Source organism: Trachurus japonicus, chromosome 16, assembly GCF_045865225.1.
Source record: "Trachurus japonicus isolate A0001 chromosome 16, Traja_1.0".
In the NCBI taxonomy this organism is placed as follows: domain Eukaryota; kingdom Metazoa; phylum Chordata; class Actinopteri; order Carangiformes; family Carangidae; genus Trachurus; species Trachurus japonicus.
This window is the reverse complement of record NC_140922.1, coordinates 7,601,655-7,617,234: the sequence shown is the minus strand read 5'-3', so window position 1 is coordinate 7,617,234 and position 15,580 is coordinate 7,601,655. Positions and strand designations below refer to the sequence as shown.

Here is a 15,580-nt window from a genome sequence, read left to right as displayed (position 1 = left end):
TCCACTCCCTCCTGCACTGGGATGCATGTTACAGATAGCACTTGATGGATTCTGACAGGCTTGACTTACGACCGAGCAGCTAAAGACCCTCCAGATCCACTGAGATATGAAATGATGGCCGTCTCTACCCGCTCTGCACCTACATGAGTGTATTATGACCGATAACATCTTGCTAAGCCAAGCACTTTGCTGCTCGTCTGCAGGATATTAGCCAAAGGTTATTCACGGACTATCAGACCGGGGCTGCGGTCAGGAAATGCTGACTTATGTGTAAATATCAATTAAATTAGCCAGAGCCCTTGTTGCTGAGGGTGCACTGCCTCGTTTTAATGGGCACAGGCACTGGCGGTGCTGCGTAAATCACATTTGTACAAGAAACAAGAGGCAGATATTAGATTATACTTGTTTACATGTCCATTAACTATTTGTATTTAGCTATTAATTGTCATGAAGAACAAAAAGAATGCAGACCATCTATCATGCTCTGAATTTTATTGAGATTTGGCATGAATATTATGGCATATGTAAGCATTGGTACATTACACATTGCTATAAATAAATGCCATGTTATCACTAATTGGCATAACAGTCAATTGAAACCTTGCCCAGTTGATAAAGGTGGTGTGTTTGTTTGATAGATTTCCATAGATTGGAGTCTTTTTAATATTCTAGTAAATAAAAAATCACAGTGTTTTGTTTGAAATGTGCAAAAAAAAAAGAGTGTTAAGTGTGAGCAAAATTCAACACACTTTGAAACATACATGAAACATTAAAATAAATCCATCAAATTGGCCCTGGAGAACCAAACAAGATAGGAATAATCACCATAACCACCACATTTTGTTTTGTTTTGTTTTTTAAATAAAATGCACAAATGGAGATTCTTGCAGACAAATGCCCCTCCTCATTCATCCAGGCTGAAACAGCAGACTCGACCCGTCAGGCTACATGAGCACCGGCTCAGCACTTGGGTTCAGCAGTTTTGGTTCAGCATCAAGGGGTTTAAAAGTGTTTGAAACACAAGGCACATTGTCGCGTCTCCAGTGCCAAACTCGGAGCCTCTTTTGTTTCTCCTGCCTGAGAAAGTAACCTCTGCGCTCCCTGTCAGAGTTATGTAGGCCAGCCCGCTGAGCAGAGACAAAATGGGAGCACAGCTCTGCGGATGCAGCCTCAGCAAAACCATCTCTGTCGAGCTGTAGGTGCAGAAGCCATTTCTCACATGACTGTATGCTGCTGAGGTACAACAAAAGCATATAGACGCTTCACATTTTCACATACAGTACAGCTGTGGTTAAAATTCTTATACTTACAAATAAACTGGTTAGTCATGGCATAGTTTCCAATATGCAAGCAGTTAATATTTTAATATAAGCAGTTAATATTTAATCGGCTGCAACATAAATAAATAAATAAATTTATTTACATCAAATGTCTATAAATATCTGCTGTAGAAGGTTATTGATATAAAGCTAATAAAAGTGCATTCATGATTCATTATTTTAATACAGGATCTTAAATACCATGGTTCTTGATCAGGAGTCACTCTAATACTGAATCTGATATGTAAACTCTGGGTATTGGCCGACACTCACCCAGTACCAGCTGTTTCTTCTCCCACCTTTAAAATCTTAATACCTCACTGCATTCAACACAATCCATGAGGGGGATTTTTTTTTTTTTTAAAAGGTCAAATTGTTAGGTTCCATTATGCACTTCTATCTCATTTATCTGACAGTTACTGATTAAAAAAAAACCACACACGATAAACTATAAAAGTACATGTCAATATCTAACCCATGGAGGTATTAACAGCAGAGGATCATTTTGCCTTTGCTGCAGAATACAGCATCCCATTAACCATCCTCTCTCCTCTGTTTCTCACCCTGAGGTTTCTCCTGTTTTTCCCTGTTAAAAGGGTTTTCTGTGGAATTTTTCCACAGTGGATGTGAGGGTCTAAGGGCAGAGGATGTTGTTATGATGCCATGTAGCCCTTTGAGACAAACTGCTTGTAAAAACAGGCTATATGTGGATCTTGTTGTTTCTAATAAGTATTTTTTCTATGGTCATTTTAAAACATAAAACATTTTTTCTGCAGACCCCGGCCACAGCAACACATCACTCAGCTCCTGTACTGGTGCTCAGGATATACTGTAGGTCATAAACTGACTATATCACTATATCACTATCACTTTAATGTGGACTGGTTACAGCTGGCCAATACCCAGTTCATATTACAAACTCGGTATCTCATCAGAATTGGTACAGCCCAATCAGATTCAGTATTTGCAAATTTTTAGGACAAGCAACACAAGGTAAGGTATCACTCAGAGTGCACACACACTGCCACGTTCTTGTGTCTCTCCCAGTAGTGACATTCCTCTGGAAAGCTCCAGGCGGCGGCGGACTCCTTGTGGCGACTGACGGCATGAACAACGAACCCTCCCAGCTGCTTCTCCAGCACCTCCACCACCGCTGGGGCGTTGCCCTTCTTCCCCTGACCCTCCGTCATCGCCTTCTGGATGCAGTCGCGCGGCACCGGCTGGGGCTTGGTGCTGTACGACACCACCAGGTTGATGTTGTTCACCTGGAGCACCTCGAACCAGTTCTGTCCTGCCACGTGATGGAAGTGCTCCCCTGCTCGCCAGTTCCGGTAGGTGCTGCCTGAATGGTTGATGAGCCTCACTGACCAGCTGACCCAGTCGTACTTTTTCACCAGGAACTCTAGCAGCTGCTGAGTTGTATCTTGCAGGTTTTCTTCCTGCTTGTCCTGCAGGAGTCTCTGGGCGTCAAGTTTTGCTTGCTCAGGGAAGGCGGCGACACAGGACTCGATGGTTGTCTTCATCCTGGACTCTACTTCTTCGATTTTGCTGCTCCACTCTTGGATTTTGTATTCCTCTTCCTCTGGGCCTTGGGTTAAGGCACAGTGACCCAGTAGAGCGATCAGCCCCAAACAGAAGAGCTCCTTCATGCGGACACAGAAATCTTCCAAGAGACGGCGGTTCCTCGCTACATACCTGCAAGACAGACAAATAATTTACTGCACTCAGGTTATCTATCCAGTGTATCTATCTAATTTAAACACCAATTAAAAGGTCTGTACAGGTGTTGAAGTCATGCAAATATGAATATGTAGTAATAGATGAGAAGAAAACAATGTACCTTTCTACCAACTCTAAAACAGACTCTCCAAAGGTGTTGGTGCCCATCAGAGCATCGTACAACACAAACAGGTTCTTCTCTCCTCCAGTTTTAGCAAAGTGCTCCAGAAAAAGCCTTTTCTTCACCTCCTTGAACTTCTGTTGTGCCTCCAGGATGTCCATATACTTCCTGAACTGGTTCCTGATGTTCTCCTCCACGGAGAAGTACTGGGAGTCCAGCCGCCCCTTCTTGATCTCACAGTCGATGTCTTCCAGTTGGCTTGAGAGAACATCCAGCTTGTTCCTCACTGTCAGAAACTGCTCTTTGACATAGAAGACCTCTTTGCTCTGGACGTTGTCTAAGGCCAGGCGGACAACCGGAGCGGCAGCCTCACAGAGGGGGAAGAGCTCCCCCACAGCGCTGGCCAACACCTCGGCCCCCCTCTGGAACATATCCATCACCGCCTCGATGGCCTCCTTCTTCTGGGCCACGACCTGCTCCAATGAACTGGACATGTTCTGAGACAGAGGGACAGAGCCTGTTGTCAAACACCAATGAACCTTGGGGAGGAAGTTGTACAACAGGAAGTCTTGTGTCTCAAAAGACCCTTTTCAGGGCGATTAGCCAAGGTCCTGTGTTATGTTTTAGGTGGTCTCTATTTAGTTCAATAGAACAGCAGGTAGAGGCCTGAGAAGATCCTTTCATCTAGAATTCAACAAGGAAAAAAGCAAAACCTGTTTGGGAGCCACCAGACAAGAATGTACTTTTATACTTAAATGACGGCAGTGAGCCCAAGAGGTGTTTATCAAGTTTCCAGTTTATAGATACAAAGGATGCTGTTAAAGGCTGTTAAAGAACCTGTTTATTTTTCCTCACAAAAGGTTATTGTCTAAAGATCAGTGTGCCTTTGTTAACTGGTTATTAACAAAGTGTATATGCAAAAATGTTTGACAAAGTTAAAACTGGCCTTAAAGAAAAATATAAATTTTTAGACTTTAATGAGAATTTTGTTCATATCTTCATCCTACGAGTTTTGATATTTTAATTCTCCTGCTGCTGCTGAAACTACACAGACCCAGAGAGAAGCAGGTGGTGATGTCATGTAAACAAAATGGGGGCCAGAGATCCTGAGGATGAGAAAATGCCACAGATGCCCTTGAGTCTGTATGTGACTCATTTCAGAGGCGAACGGACCAAGGCCGAGCCGTGTTTAAAAATCCCCTTGCGTCCTCGCTCTCAACCTGAATGAGATAAATTACCGTGTTGCGTGAGCAGACGTCTGTCTGTGGATGGATCCCAGATGCTGCGTCACTCAAACTTCTCCACGAATTAACGTCGACATTAATTTTGTGATGTTCGTCATGTCCTGCTCTGATTTGGCTTTATTTATAACGAAGAAATTATTAACTTATGAAAATCAAAGAGTGTGTGATTTAAAAAACAAAACAAAACAAAACAAAAAACAGAATAAAGGAAGATCATTTCATAATAGATAAAGACAGGGTTTATCATGCGTCTGCACTGTATTTAACTGTCATGCGCACCACAGAAGAAATGCGCAATGGCTGGCTTTTTACGCACAAATCCCCTGTGAGCATCGGACACACCTTACCGCATATTTACTCTCCCTGATAGAGGATTCACCACATTCCTATAATAACAGCAACTCGGGGGGCCTACCTCATGTAAACGGCCCCTGCTGCTCCCTCGCACCTGATGATGAGCTCCAACAGCTGCAAACAAGTTTGTTTTTTTTTCCTCCTCTGAGTTTGAGAGAATTCCCACGGTTCTCTCATCCACTGTGGAGCTGAGGGAAGGGTCCAAACACAGGATCCGGAGAAGGGGAGAGAGGAGATGCGCACTTAATATCTGCAAAGGAGAGAGAGAGAGAGAGAGAGAGAGAGAGAGAGAGAGAGAGAGAGAGAGAGAGAGAGAGAGAGAGAAGGGGGGTGAGTGGTGGAGGGGAGGGGGGTACAAACAGGCAGAAACAGCGCAAACTCCAGGAGCTGAATGTGCTCGGTTCCATTTTCTGCTCAGTCTTCGTGTCGCCATGAAAGGACGCGATTCAAGTCTCGCTTCACCAAACGCGGAGCTGGATTTTTGTTTTCTTAATTATTTCCCACATTTTTTCGACTGTGTTTGGTTCTGATCGAGGTCTCCTGCGCACTTGGCGCAAATGTTTGTTCGGCTTAATGCGCTTCAGATGCTCAGGACGTTACAGGCTCCAGACTTGAGGTAAGACGATTAGAAAACTGTTGATATGCTTTGTCTTTTTTGTTTAGTGATAACATAATAACATCATCATCTCACTATTATTGTTCTTATTATTTAGCTGCAACAAGCGCGCCCCTGGTCATAAAATGTGTCCTGTATCTGCAACGTGAAATATTTCACAGCCTAAATATTCATATTCAGAACATGTTATATCATATACATTTAGATTTTATTTTTCTATTGAATTTGTCAGAGTGTTAAGTTGTAATTGCAGCACAGACGCACGTCTCACGCACCATCTCTAGTCTGATATGTCACAAATATAAATACATCGGGTTAAAACACACATTTATAAGTGAAATTATGCACCGAATGTGATGTTTTTCATCAGCCCGAGGATCTGATGCCGATCACATCAAACCTCTCTCTCTCTCACACACACACAGCGGCTGCTGCTTCATCTGTGCGCACGACGCGCCCTGTGAGTCCAGGCTCATCCTCCCTCACTAGCCTACAAAAAAAAAAATCATTACGCAAACGATCTCTCCTCCAAAACACAATGAAGGGTTATTTCTATATAGACTTTTTTCTTTTATCATTATTATTATTATTATTATTATCATTGTTGAAATAACGCCATCTCTCTCCAGGTGAACATGGATTATCTCTGAAATCGCAGTTCCTGAGGAGAATAATGAAAACCGACCATCACGACACAGACGACGTGCGTCAGTGGCTCACAGACGCTCATCAGTCTGCGGGAACAGGTAAAAACCTCAAATCTTGTGTTTCCTTAATCCGCACTTCAAACACCTGCAATGCACATTTTCCTGTTTTGGCTCCCCACCTCCCCACCCTCTGAAGTCAAACCTGTTCAGCTGGATGATGATGCATGAGGGCCATACCACAGGTACTTAACCTCGGTCATGCACCCATTTCACTTCAGGTGAATTCTCCCTGAATTTTGAATTTTTGAATTTTTTTTTTTGATACAATAAATGACTCTGAATTACAGCCTTGTGCGGGTCACGTAGACCAGACTGGAAACGGTTAGTCAGTTTGGAGACACGCATGTGATGCCTGAGTCCTGTGGGCCCTCGGGGAGCTCACTGACAGCAGGTGTCATGGTGAAGCGGGTATTGTACTCGCGCCCTCTTGTGTACAGATCAGTAAATTGCAATTGTACGTCTCCTCGTGGAGCTCTGGCCTCCTCGTGCAGCATCCACACGTTATACATATTTAATACCAGGGAAGAGCTGTGGTTATCCAAACACACCGATACTGCCTGTCACCATGATTTTGTCTTTTGGGATAAATAGAATTAAATGAATGTGTATTCATTTTGATTGATGCAGTCAAAAACACTGGGTTTGTGCATTGGTTTACTATGTTGGATCAGCACAGAGTCTGACACACAGTGACACACTATGGTCCAACACGTCATAGCATGCTGCTGCTTCAACATTTCCATTAAATGGAATAGCAGGGATTTGCCCAAGCTTACTCTGGTGAAAAATATGCATCACATGCTTTTGGCCGTAAATAAATCAACTATGAACACCTAATAATGATATTTTATTTATAGATTATAAAATATAGAGTGCTTGATAAAGGCAGTAATATAGAATAATAAATTGAGTAGGGTTAGATTAAAGCAATTAAAGCATTTCAGATGTGTAAACCCAACACAGTAGTGTTTATAGAGAATGAACGATGTAAGGTAAAATAACAGCAGGAAAAGCTTCTGTCTGTTCCAGAGACTGGAGACCTGTACTTAATAATCTCAATGTGCACTGGTGTATATGGAACTAACAGATTGGTTATATAGCGAGACTCCATGGGTTGTTTTTTAAATAATCAATAATATCTGATATCGACAGTTGAGTGCTACATGGATCAATATACAGTATTTTTGGGTGAGACAAGTAGAAAGACTGTTGCCTTAATTCAGGTGAGATGTCTTATTTCTTCTATTTCATAATTATTTCTATGATAAAAAAAGGTCAATTCCATCACTGAACTGTACAATCACTTTACATCTGACTTACAAAATTAAACAGTATTCTACATTAGCATTATAATTTAATATATGAAATGCTTCATTCTGTACCGAAAATATTAAAGTATATAATAGTATATTTTATCACTGAGACAGAACATCTTGTTGGCACATTTCTCAATGCTGCTGATCTTATGGTAAATAATTAGCAACTCCAACTCCAGTTATTATTCATTTCTGTTTATTTATATAGTGGTGCAATATAACCAGGCATTACAGATCTATAAAAAAGGCAACATATTCACAAAGATTACAAGACAAAAAAAGCCTTAAGAGGGTCATATACGTTTCCTGCATGTCAGCAGCAATTTGACTATATTTATGTAGCGTACTGAGTCTGTTGTAACAATAAGAGAGAGGGCACACTGCCATGCAGTCAATGGACTGAGCACAGTTAGGTACTGACAGGGTAAAACATAAAAATATATACAAACTGATTGGTTCGAAAGTCGTCAATCAGATGTTTAGTGATCGCTACTTATCTATTCAACAGCTTTGCTGACAGTCTGAACTGTCTGATGCAGTCATCCACCCCTATGGGACTACACACATACCACCAGTTTGCTCCAACAAACACAGAGACACAAATACAAGCAAAAAAAAAAAAGTACATGTTTAAATCTTTTGCACTGTAGCACACAGACCATTCAAACATAATGCCGGACACAAAAATATACTTAAATGATTAACCCACAAAATAATTTAATCTTTCCACCCATCGTGTTTTCACCTAAGTAAAACATTTCCCCCCACAGTTCTTCAGATATATGGCGAGTATCTCCCAAGAAACGTTACCAGACTATGGTTTAAGCCAAAAGGAACCCGTAAAAGACAAACAAAACAATAATATAAAACTGCAGACTCAGGCACTGTTGGTCAGATGAGGATAGATAATAGACATACAATATGTTTTAGGCTCTAAATGAACATACCAAAGAAACCCATCACTAGTTTAAACAACACTTGGCGCTCCTCCTGCATGGCTACAAGGCCGCACTTCACATCAAATAGAAAATAATAGACGTACTAGAATCGTGAAAATCAAGTGGCAAAGGATTCACTTCAGTTATATCCAAAATAAACATAATGCAGTGACGGGTAGTGGAAATGGAAGCACTGTTCAGTTTGTATTTAGTGTGTCGTGCTGTGGTGGAGATACAGATTTTGCCAGATGTATCACAACAGATGTGATTATATTTGTACTGCTAGTGTTACAAGTAAAAAACAATAAAGACCTCAGCACAGCAGCATCTGAGATTAGTGTATGAACAAAAAAAAGACATTTAGTGCTCAACAACAACAACATACTTTAGTGTATCATGAGCTCCATGCATAAGACCTACAATGTTTGTGGCACATCGGTGTGATCACATGTGGTTATATGATATATCACTGCAGTTACATTCATCGCTCTGAAAACTTTGGGATATTTGTTTCTTGTTTTGGTTTGGCTTTACGTTTTTCATGTTATAGATTATAAATAGATTGATTATATAGAACCTGACAGACGACTCTGTCTGTTTGGCAACTTATAGTGTGTTCAATAACAGATGTTTTATCAATGGTGTAATATAAAATATATGATGCAGACTGATTTCAAAGAATTCCTAGATACTTGGTCACTCTACTATACTTTTCCTTGTAGTGTAATAAATATATTTCACCGGCTCTACAATGTCAATGCATTATGGGAGTGGGACACATTGTAATTTCTGCCAAAGTCAGATTCATAGATTGTGATATCGTACATGACATCGCATCAAATTTATGGCGCATTGCCCAGAATTTAACTCTTGCTGAAGAGTTATGATTATTCATAATTCAAGAGGTGATTTGATCTTTTTTTTTGTATCAGTTGAAACCATCACAGCACTACTCAGATGTAGCAGAAAACCTGAAGAATCTATCTTTCCAATTTGAGATGTAGAATTTAGTTGTCTTTTCTTCAGCCTGGGCAGAAACCACATGAAAACCACTCGAAGACCGCTCGCATATACAGCAAGTAATGTGATTTTTAAAATGAGACATACTCTTGTTCATTTCTATCACTGGGTTCTCAAACTCTGAACTGAGATGGGTACAAAGTGCTTATAGGGAAAGAAAAGGCGAAGAGGAAGGAGCCTCAGCAGGAATGTGAACCTGTGAGTCCTGAATATGAAGGGAAGCAGCAGTGGTGGAACAGGCTCTTCTTCTCGCCTCTTCTTCATTTGCATCTGCGAAGAGCCTCCTGCATCTTCTCCTGCACGTGCTCCATCTTCTCCGTCCACTCCTCGCTCAGGCCCTCCTCGTCGTCTCCGATGACGGCGGCGTAGCCCATGAGGGCGATGAGCCCGATGCAGAACAGGTAGGTGAGGCGCGTGCACAGTCGCTCCATGGTCTGGCGGTCTCCTTGGGAGTGCTTCAGGTAGACCTCCAGGATGGGCCTGCTGAAGAGCTTGGGTTTACCCACCACGCCGTCGTAGAGCGTGTGCAGGTTCTGGTCGCCCAAATCGTTGCCGTAGCTCTCTTCAAAGTCTTCCTTCCTGCGCTCGCGGTGCTCCGGACGAGCCTCCACCATCTCCATGAACTTTCTGAACTGGTTCTTCAGGTTCTCCTCCACCTGACAGTACTGACCATCCAGGGTCTCCTTCTTGATCTGCACCAGCGTGTTGCGATTCTGCTGGGACAGCTGGTCCAGCGCTCGATTGACCGAGCCGAACTCGCGCTTCAGGGTGCGGATGTCCTCGTCGTCGACGTGGTGCAGCACCACCCGGATCAGGGAACCGGCCACGCCGAAAATGGGGTTAACCACGGCCGCTGCTGAGGAGATGGTGGCCACACACTGGAGCACTTTGACCAGGCCCTGCTTCAGCTTGGCCTGGTCCTCGACGATCTCCTCGTCCATCATGGTTCAGGTGTTGAGGTCTCTGTGTGAAGAAGAGGACGTCTGTGAGAGAGAAAGGGGAAATCAGTTTACTATAACACACTAAATGAGGCATTATGGGTAGCTCTCAGGACAGATGTGTGATAGAATTAGCCTTGTAAACCAGCCGCTCCCGGAAATGTAATTCATTTCATTTCTGAGGGAGAGTCTGGCCTCATCCCCGTTGTAAGCGTTTGGCCTGAAACCCTCAGAAGGCCGAGCCAATCAGCGTCGTCGCTGTGATTGACACAGCACGTTGGCCAATCAGGGACCGACTGGTGCAAAGCCCCGTCACTACACCAACTTGCTGATTGGCTGAATGGGGTTGTCTGTCAACGCTACTACTCCCGCCCAGCTCCCGCCCACCCCAAATGCTTACAACGGGGATGAGGCCAGACTCTCCCTCAGAAATGAAATGAATTGCATTTCCGGGAGCAGCTGGTTTACGAGGCTATGATGGGTGATTTTACATTTGATGCTCTGGGGAGGTGGTCCCTATTAGTTAAACAGTAACTAAACATGTTTGCACTTAGTTAGTCTTGCTGTTTTTATTAGAAAAAAACTAAACAACTGTAATCTAAAGCAGTGATTTTCAATCTTGGGGTACTAAGGGATCCTCAGCAAATTGGAGTGAAGATGAGAAAAAATGTAAATAACAAAATAAAATAAAATGATTATATTTTGAGAATTATTATGAAATATAATGTATAGTAATATAACATACTGAAACCTTATTTGCCATCATGCTCATCTTTCTAGTCAAAATATCATTCATGACATCATAAACTGTGTTGACCTGGCAGTTTGTGCCTGACATCAAGCCTCAATCGCGGTGGGTTTGCAAAAAGGGGCCCCAGAAGCTAATGCTATTTGGGGGCCTTGGCATGGAAAAGTTTTGGAACCCCTGATCTAAAGTGAGACCTTAATGATTCACTCATCGGCTCCATAGTAAATAACTAAGACTAAACTTAAAATGTAATAATGAGATTTACGGCTCAGCTTGACCAACACTTTCACTGCTATAAATCAGCCTTTACTACAAGAAAGACTCATCTATTAGTATACTGACATAGTGTTGACATCCATGTGACATTCATACAGAGCTACTTGTGTTCACTTCATCTCCACAGTACTTTTCACCCCTAACTGATTCACTCCTCTACAGCCTGAGTGGTTGACAGACAACAGACATTTCACGGTCAGTTAGACTGTGACTGTGGCAGGAAGCTGCTGGTGAACTGTTGGAGCTTCTTACATCAGGTTTTCTCCCACAGGAGCTTCGGCCCGTGTAGTTAAAGTGCAAAATGGGATGCTGGTCCTGATCGGGATGATTCCTGCAACAAAAGACAAACAGATTCAGACACAGGGAGTGAGAAAGAAAGAAATAACACATTCATAGCACAGATGTGGTTCACTTCTTTCAGTCTCAAACAGGAAGTGAACAGATGTGTCCTTCGCTGGCTTCAGGTTTCAGCAGTGAAGGAGTTAACTAGCCTCTCGCCCTCCCACAGTGGCTCGGCTCTGTCTGTTCAGTCTTTCAGCACCAGGCTGCTCTCTATGTGTTTCTGTGGCCCAGGCTGATAGCTCCTCAGCAGCTAATGGGCGTGACAGTGAAACTCTTCAGCTGCAGCTCAGTGGGAAAACACATGACTGAGCTGCCAAACATGTTCATTACATAACTGGAGCTACCATGCAGAGTGGCTACTTTTTACTTTACAAGCTCCTTTTTTTTTGACTATCTTAAGATAAAATGATGCAAACTAAAGGCTGTCAAAAATATGTGTTTGTCCACATCATATATCAGCCTCAAAGCTATATTTAGTTCAAGGACTCACTGCACTTCTAACAGAAGAGGCAGACTGTCCTGTTATCTCCTGCTACACCTCTGTAGCTGTCAGTTACAGCTTTGACACATACCACTCTGAGGCTACGCCACAGTCACAAGGATGGTCATTAGATGTGTTGTGAGCAGGCCTGAGGCTGAGGCTCAACAGACTCTGAGCCTGAGCTGGAGAACTCTGAGTTTCCCTCCTCTCAGGTTCACTCAGATTTCTTTCTTTCTTTCTGAAACGGGGCCCGGTGTCCATTCAGGAACAGGGTGGTTTCTGTTTCTGTTTGTGTTTTTCTTTGTTTTCCTTCAGATACTGGTGTCCACCAGAGGGGGCAGCAATTTACCTCAAAAGACAGAGACACCCATAACATCTATAGTCTGATTTCAGCACCACTGCTGTGGACTGAAAGCAGTAACGCTCAGGAGCACCAGTTAACCCTTTACCTCCTGGTTCATTTTAGATGATGTCATTTATAGCCTGTTTTCAGCAGAAACAGAAGCAACTATTGAACTCATTGAAACACATATGATAGCTATACTTGAAATATCTTTAAAAATTAGATAAAATCCTCTTATATGCTCCTTAAATGTGTATTTTATGGCCAGATTGTTTCAGCTTCTGCACCGTAATCAGACATCTCTGCTCATATATGTCACCCTTTTTTTGTTTGGCCTCATTACAAGCGCCTCTTTGCTACGTAGTTGATGCATATCAGTGACAAAATTATGAACAAATTTCATTCAAATGTGATGTATTTCTACTTTACTCTACTTATGTGACCTTGTCTCTACAGATGCTGTTCCTTAAGAAATAAAAACACCATGCGTCAAGACAATATGACACTCTGCCAGACAAGACACAGGTAAGGAAAGGGTTAACTGCTGGTTTTTAATATTTAAATTATACCAATATGAAATTATACATATTTTTTCAAATCTTGGGGAATAATCTGAGCTAAATTTAATCATAAACTGGAAGGTTTTGGTGATTCTAGCCGCTTCCTGTGTCTGTGTTCCCTATATAATAGTAATTTAACCCTTTGTGGACATGACATGATTCATTATTTGTCTCTTCACCCTCAATTATGTTTCTCAACAAAGGGGGATGATTATTTGTAGATATTTTTTAACCATTTTGAATAAATACAAAGATTGATTTGTAAACAGTTTGGTTTTATATGACCATGCTAATTAAGACCAATAAATCATCCAATCACAGCTCCTTTATTAATACCCGCTCCGTGGATTAACCAATCACAGCTCAGTGGCAGCATGGCCTTTAGAGACAGCTGACGACGCAACTCCAAAAATCTCAGACAGAAAGTATTGGCCTGAAGTTGTGACTCAGCTCCTGCATCACTGAGCGTCTCTACAGCAAATAGCCATAGGAAGGAACACATAGTCTCAGTCGCTGCCACAGAGCAACATTTCATTAGGTTGTAAACAAAGCGGCTCTGTCTGTGACATCAGGAAGTTTCAGACTGATCTCACCTGTTTCCCTGCAGTGGAGCAGCCATCTTGAATGTTTTGTATGATCACAGCAGTGATATGCTTATCCAAATCTACAAGTTATATATAATTTAAATTGTTCCTAAACTACACAAGATGTGTTTTCATGGCCTGTGTGAATGATATTCTGCCTCTTCCTGACACATCATGACAGTTTGATCTCTGTCTTTACAGATCACAGCCTGTGTGGCAGCTGGGAGTCCTCACTGAGGAAGTACACCCTTGAGGCTAATACAGTTCAAATAATGACTTTATTGATGAAAACTAACTCAAAACTGTCAAACGGACTTCTTCTATGGTTGTAAGTACTAAAACAAGCAAAACACCTCCTCTCTAAACAGCCTCAGGGCCACACTGCTGCCTCCTGCCCAGCTATGGCTCCCCCTAGCCGTGCCTCCATGTTTCCTGTTAATGCGCACCATAATGCACTGGCCCTCCCTAGACTATCACACAATAAATACACCAAAATACACCTTAAAACCTCAACTTCTCTCTCAAAATGTTGAGTATACAGTCTCTAACTGCCTCTGGGCCAACGTTGGGCACCATAGGCCTCAATAGGACTGAGGATTTCTTACCTTTTGAGAGTGGCTCTGCTTACACCTCCCTCTCCAAAGTCCCAACCTCGACAGCCTTCTTCTTCTTCCCAGCAATCCCTGCAAAAAGGACACTTCCATGTAAGTTGAATATGTAGGGGTGATCAAATTGGAGTAAACCATTTATAAAGAGCCCTGAAGGCCCCAAAACCCCCCAAATGGCCCTTTTGGCCCTATATAATCATATGCTCCAATTTGCCATTTTAAAATGGCATTTTGAAGCCCTGAATAGTAAATCCCACTCCCATAATACACCATGGTATACCCCCTATGGTTTCAACTTATTTTGGTCCATCCAGTTGTCATACAGTTGATACTGGTTAACAATTGTCAGGCAGTGCGCAACGGAGCTCCCAGAGACTTTGTGCTGCGTTCTGTGGCTCTGTCAAGCCCCGGAGCATCATTTGGAGGCTACAGAGAGTCCATTAATAGTATTTCTGAGTCAAAGAGACCCTTTTCTTCTGGACTGTAGCAAGAAAATCCGAAGAAAAATACTTTCGTCATGGTAGGATCCAACAGCGCAAAAAGAAAGTTATGGCACCAAATAGGACTCTCCAAAAGTGAACAGGTGTATCCAAAGGCACAGAAAGCTCCCCAAAGGCTCCAGGGGAAAAGGAAAGAAATCTAACCAGTTTAAAAGGTAATAATAATAATTATTGTGTGTCAATTTTACCAATTAAATGAAAAAATCTCAAGTTTGACTCATAGAAAGTTAAATTCTGAGTTCATTGTAAAGCAAAGTGCAACTTGGAAGATGCACCAAATGGCACAATAGCACTACTGACATTAAAGTTCTTAAATTTACATATTTTATTATTTATTATTTTCTTAAATGCATGTAGTCACACTGTCAGCACTGTAGCACATATCACAAATCGCATTTACCGTCTATCTGACCAACAGTAGCTATAAAGCCGGCAAAAAAACCTGAGCAGCAAACGCACCCATTCAGTGCGCACCAGTCCTGCAACGAGCCACAGTCTGGTCCTTTATCCAGGCTTGAATAAGCGTAAACCCAGTCCCGTAGCACATGAATGTCAAGGCTCCAGCCCTCCACGCTGATCCAGTCAAGTCTTTGTTGGGGGTGATGGCTGCACCAGCGGTTGGAGCTGTTTTCCCCTAAATAAACGCCTCTATGCAAATGATGGTGGCAGCTGCTGCGAGCTAAACGTTGAAGTACAGTCCTGTTCCCTCCTCACTCTGTCCGATGTCTGCGATGTTTATTACAACAGCACACATACACAAACAGGATGGGCGTCTGCCTTCCTGCGTGTCCAGACCTGATCCTGTAGCAGGTTAAAGACCCCGTGTCCCCCCTCAGTGCCTCTGTC

The 15,580-nt window shown here is 42.4% G+C and overlaps 2 protein-coding genes and 1 long non-coding RNA gene across 6 annotated transcripts; 1 reads left to right on the top strand and 2 right to left on the bottom strand.

The window, feature by feature from the left end:
• Positions 1 to 2,098: 2,098 nt before the first annotated feature.
• rpz6 (rapunzel 6) lies at positions 2,099 to 5,010 on the bottom strand. Of its 2 annotated transcripts, none has more exons than XM_085803648.1 (3): positions 4,819 to 5,010; positions 3,160 to 3,656; positions 2,099 to 3,014 (listed from the first exon to the last, which is right to left on the bottom strand). In XM_085803648.1, exons 2-3 carry the CDS (start codon positions 3,651 to 3,653, stop codon positions 2,321 to 2,323), a joined length of 1,188 nt encoding a protein of 395 aa, XP_085659774.1. In that variant the 5' UTR covers positions 3,654 to 3,656; positions 4,819 to 5,010; the 3' UTR covers positions 2,099 to 2,320. The 2 variants fall into 2 exon arrangements, with proteins under 2 accessions (XP_085659774.1, XP_085659775.1); XM_085803649.1 differs by having other exon boundaries at positions 4,830 to 4,949.
• A 3,859-nt stretch (positions 5,011 to 8,869) lies between these two features.
• rpz (rapunzel) lies at positions 8,870 to 14,283 on the bottom strand. Of its 3 annotated transcripts, none has more exons than XM_085803644.1 (3): positions 14,232 to 14,283; positions 11,569 to 11,647; positions 8,870 to 10,337 (listed from the first exon to the last, which is right to left on the bottom strand). In XM_085803644.1, the coding sequence occupies exon 3, from the start codon at positions 10,296 to 10,298 to the stop codon at positions 9,615 to 9,617; it is 684 nt and encodes a 227-aa protein (XP_085659770.1). In that variant the 5' UTR covers positions 10,299 to 10,337; positions 11,569 to 11,647; positions 14,232 to 14,283; the 3' UTR covers positions 8,870 to 9,614. The 3 variants fall into 3 exon arrangements, with proteins under 3 accessions (XP_085659770.1, XP_085659771.1, XP_085659772.1); XM_085803645.1 differs by having other exon boundaries at positions 11,569 to 11,649; positions 14,235 to 14,283; XM_085803646.1 differs by lacking the exon at positions 11,569 to 11,647.
• Positions 12,916 to 14,384, top strand: LOC146971616 (uncharacterized). The gene is made up of 2 exons (XR_015037972.1): positions 12,916 to 13,007; positions 13,828 to 14,384. It is a non-coding gene; the product is annotated as an uncharacterized LOC146971616 (long non-coding RNA).
• The last annotated feature ends 1,196 nt before the right edge of the window (positions 14,385 to 15,580 follow it).

Excerpts from the sequence above, each read along its gene's own strand:
- rpz6 (XM_085803649.1), bottom strand. The coding sequence starts at position 4,934 with ATGAGAGAACCGTGGGAATTCTCTCAAACTCAGAGGAGGAAAAAAAAA. Across the intron at positions 3,657-4,829 it reads GCGAGGGAGCAGCAGGGGCC|AACATGTCCAGTTCATTGGA; the intron begins GTTTACATGAGG and ends CCTCTGTCTCAG. Across the intron at positions 3,015-3,159 it reads GTTTTAGAGTTGGTAGAAAG|GTATGTAGCGAGGAACCGCC; the intron begins GTACATTGTTTT and ends TCTGTCTTGCAG.
- rpz (XM_085803644.1), bottom strand. The coding sequence starts at position 10,298 with ATGATGGACGAGGAGATCGTCGAGGACCAGGCCAAGCTGAAGCAGGGC.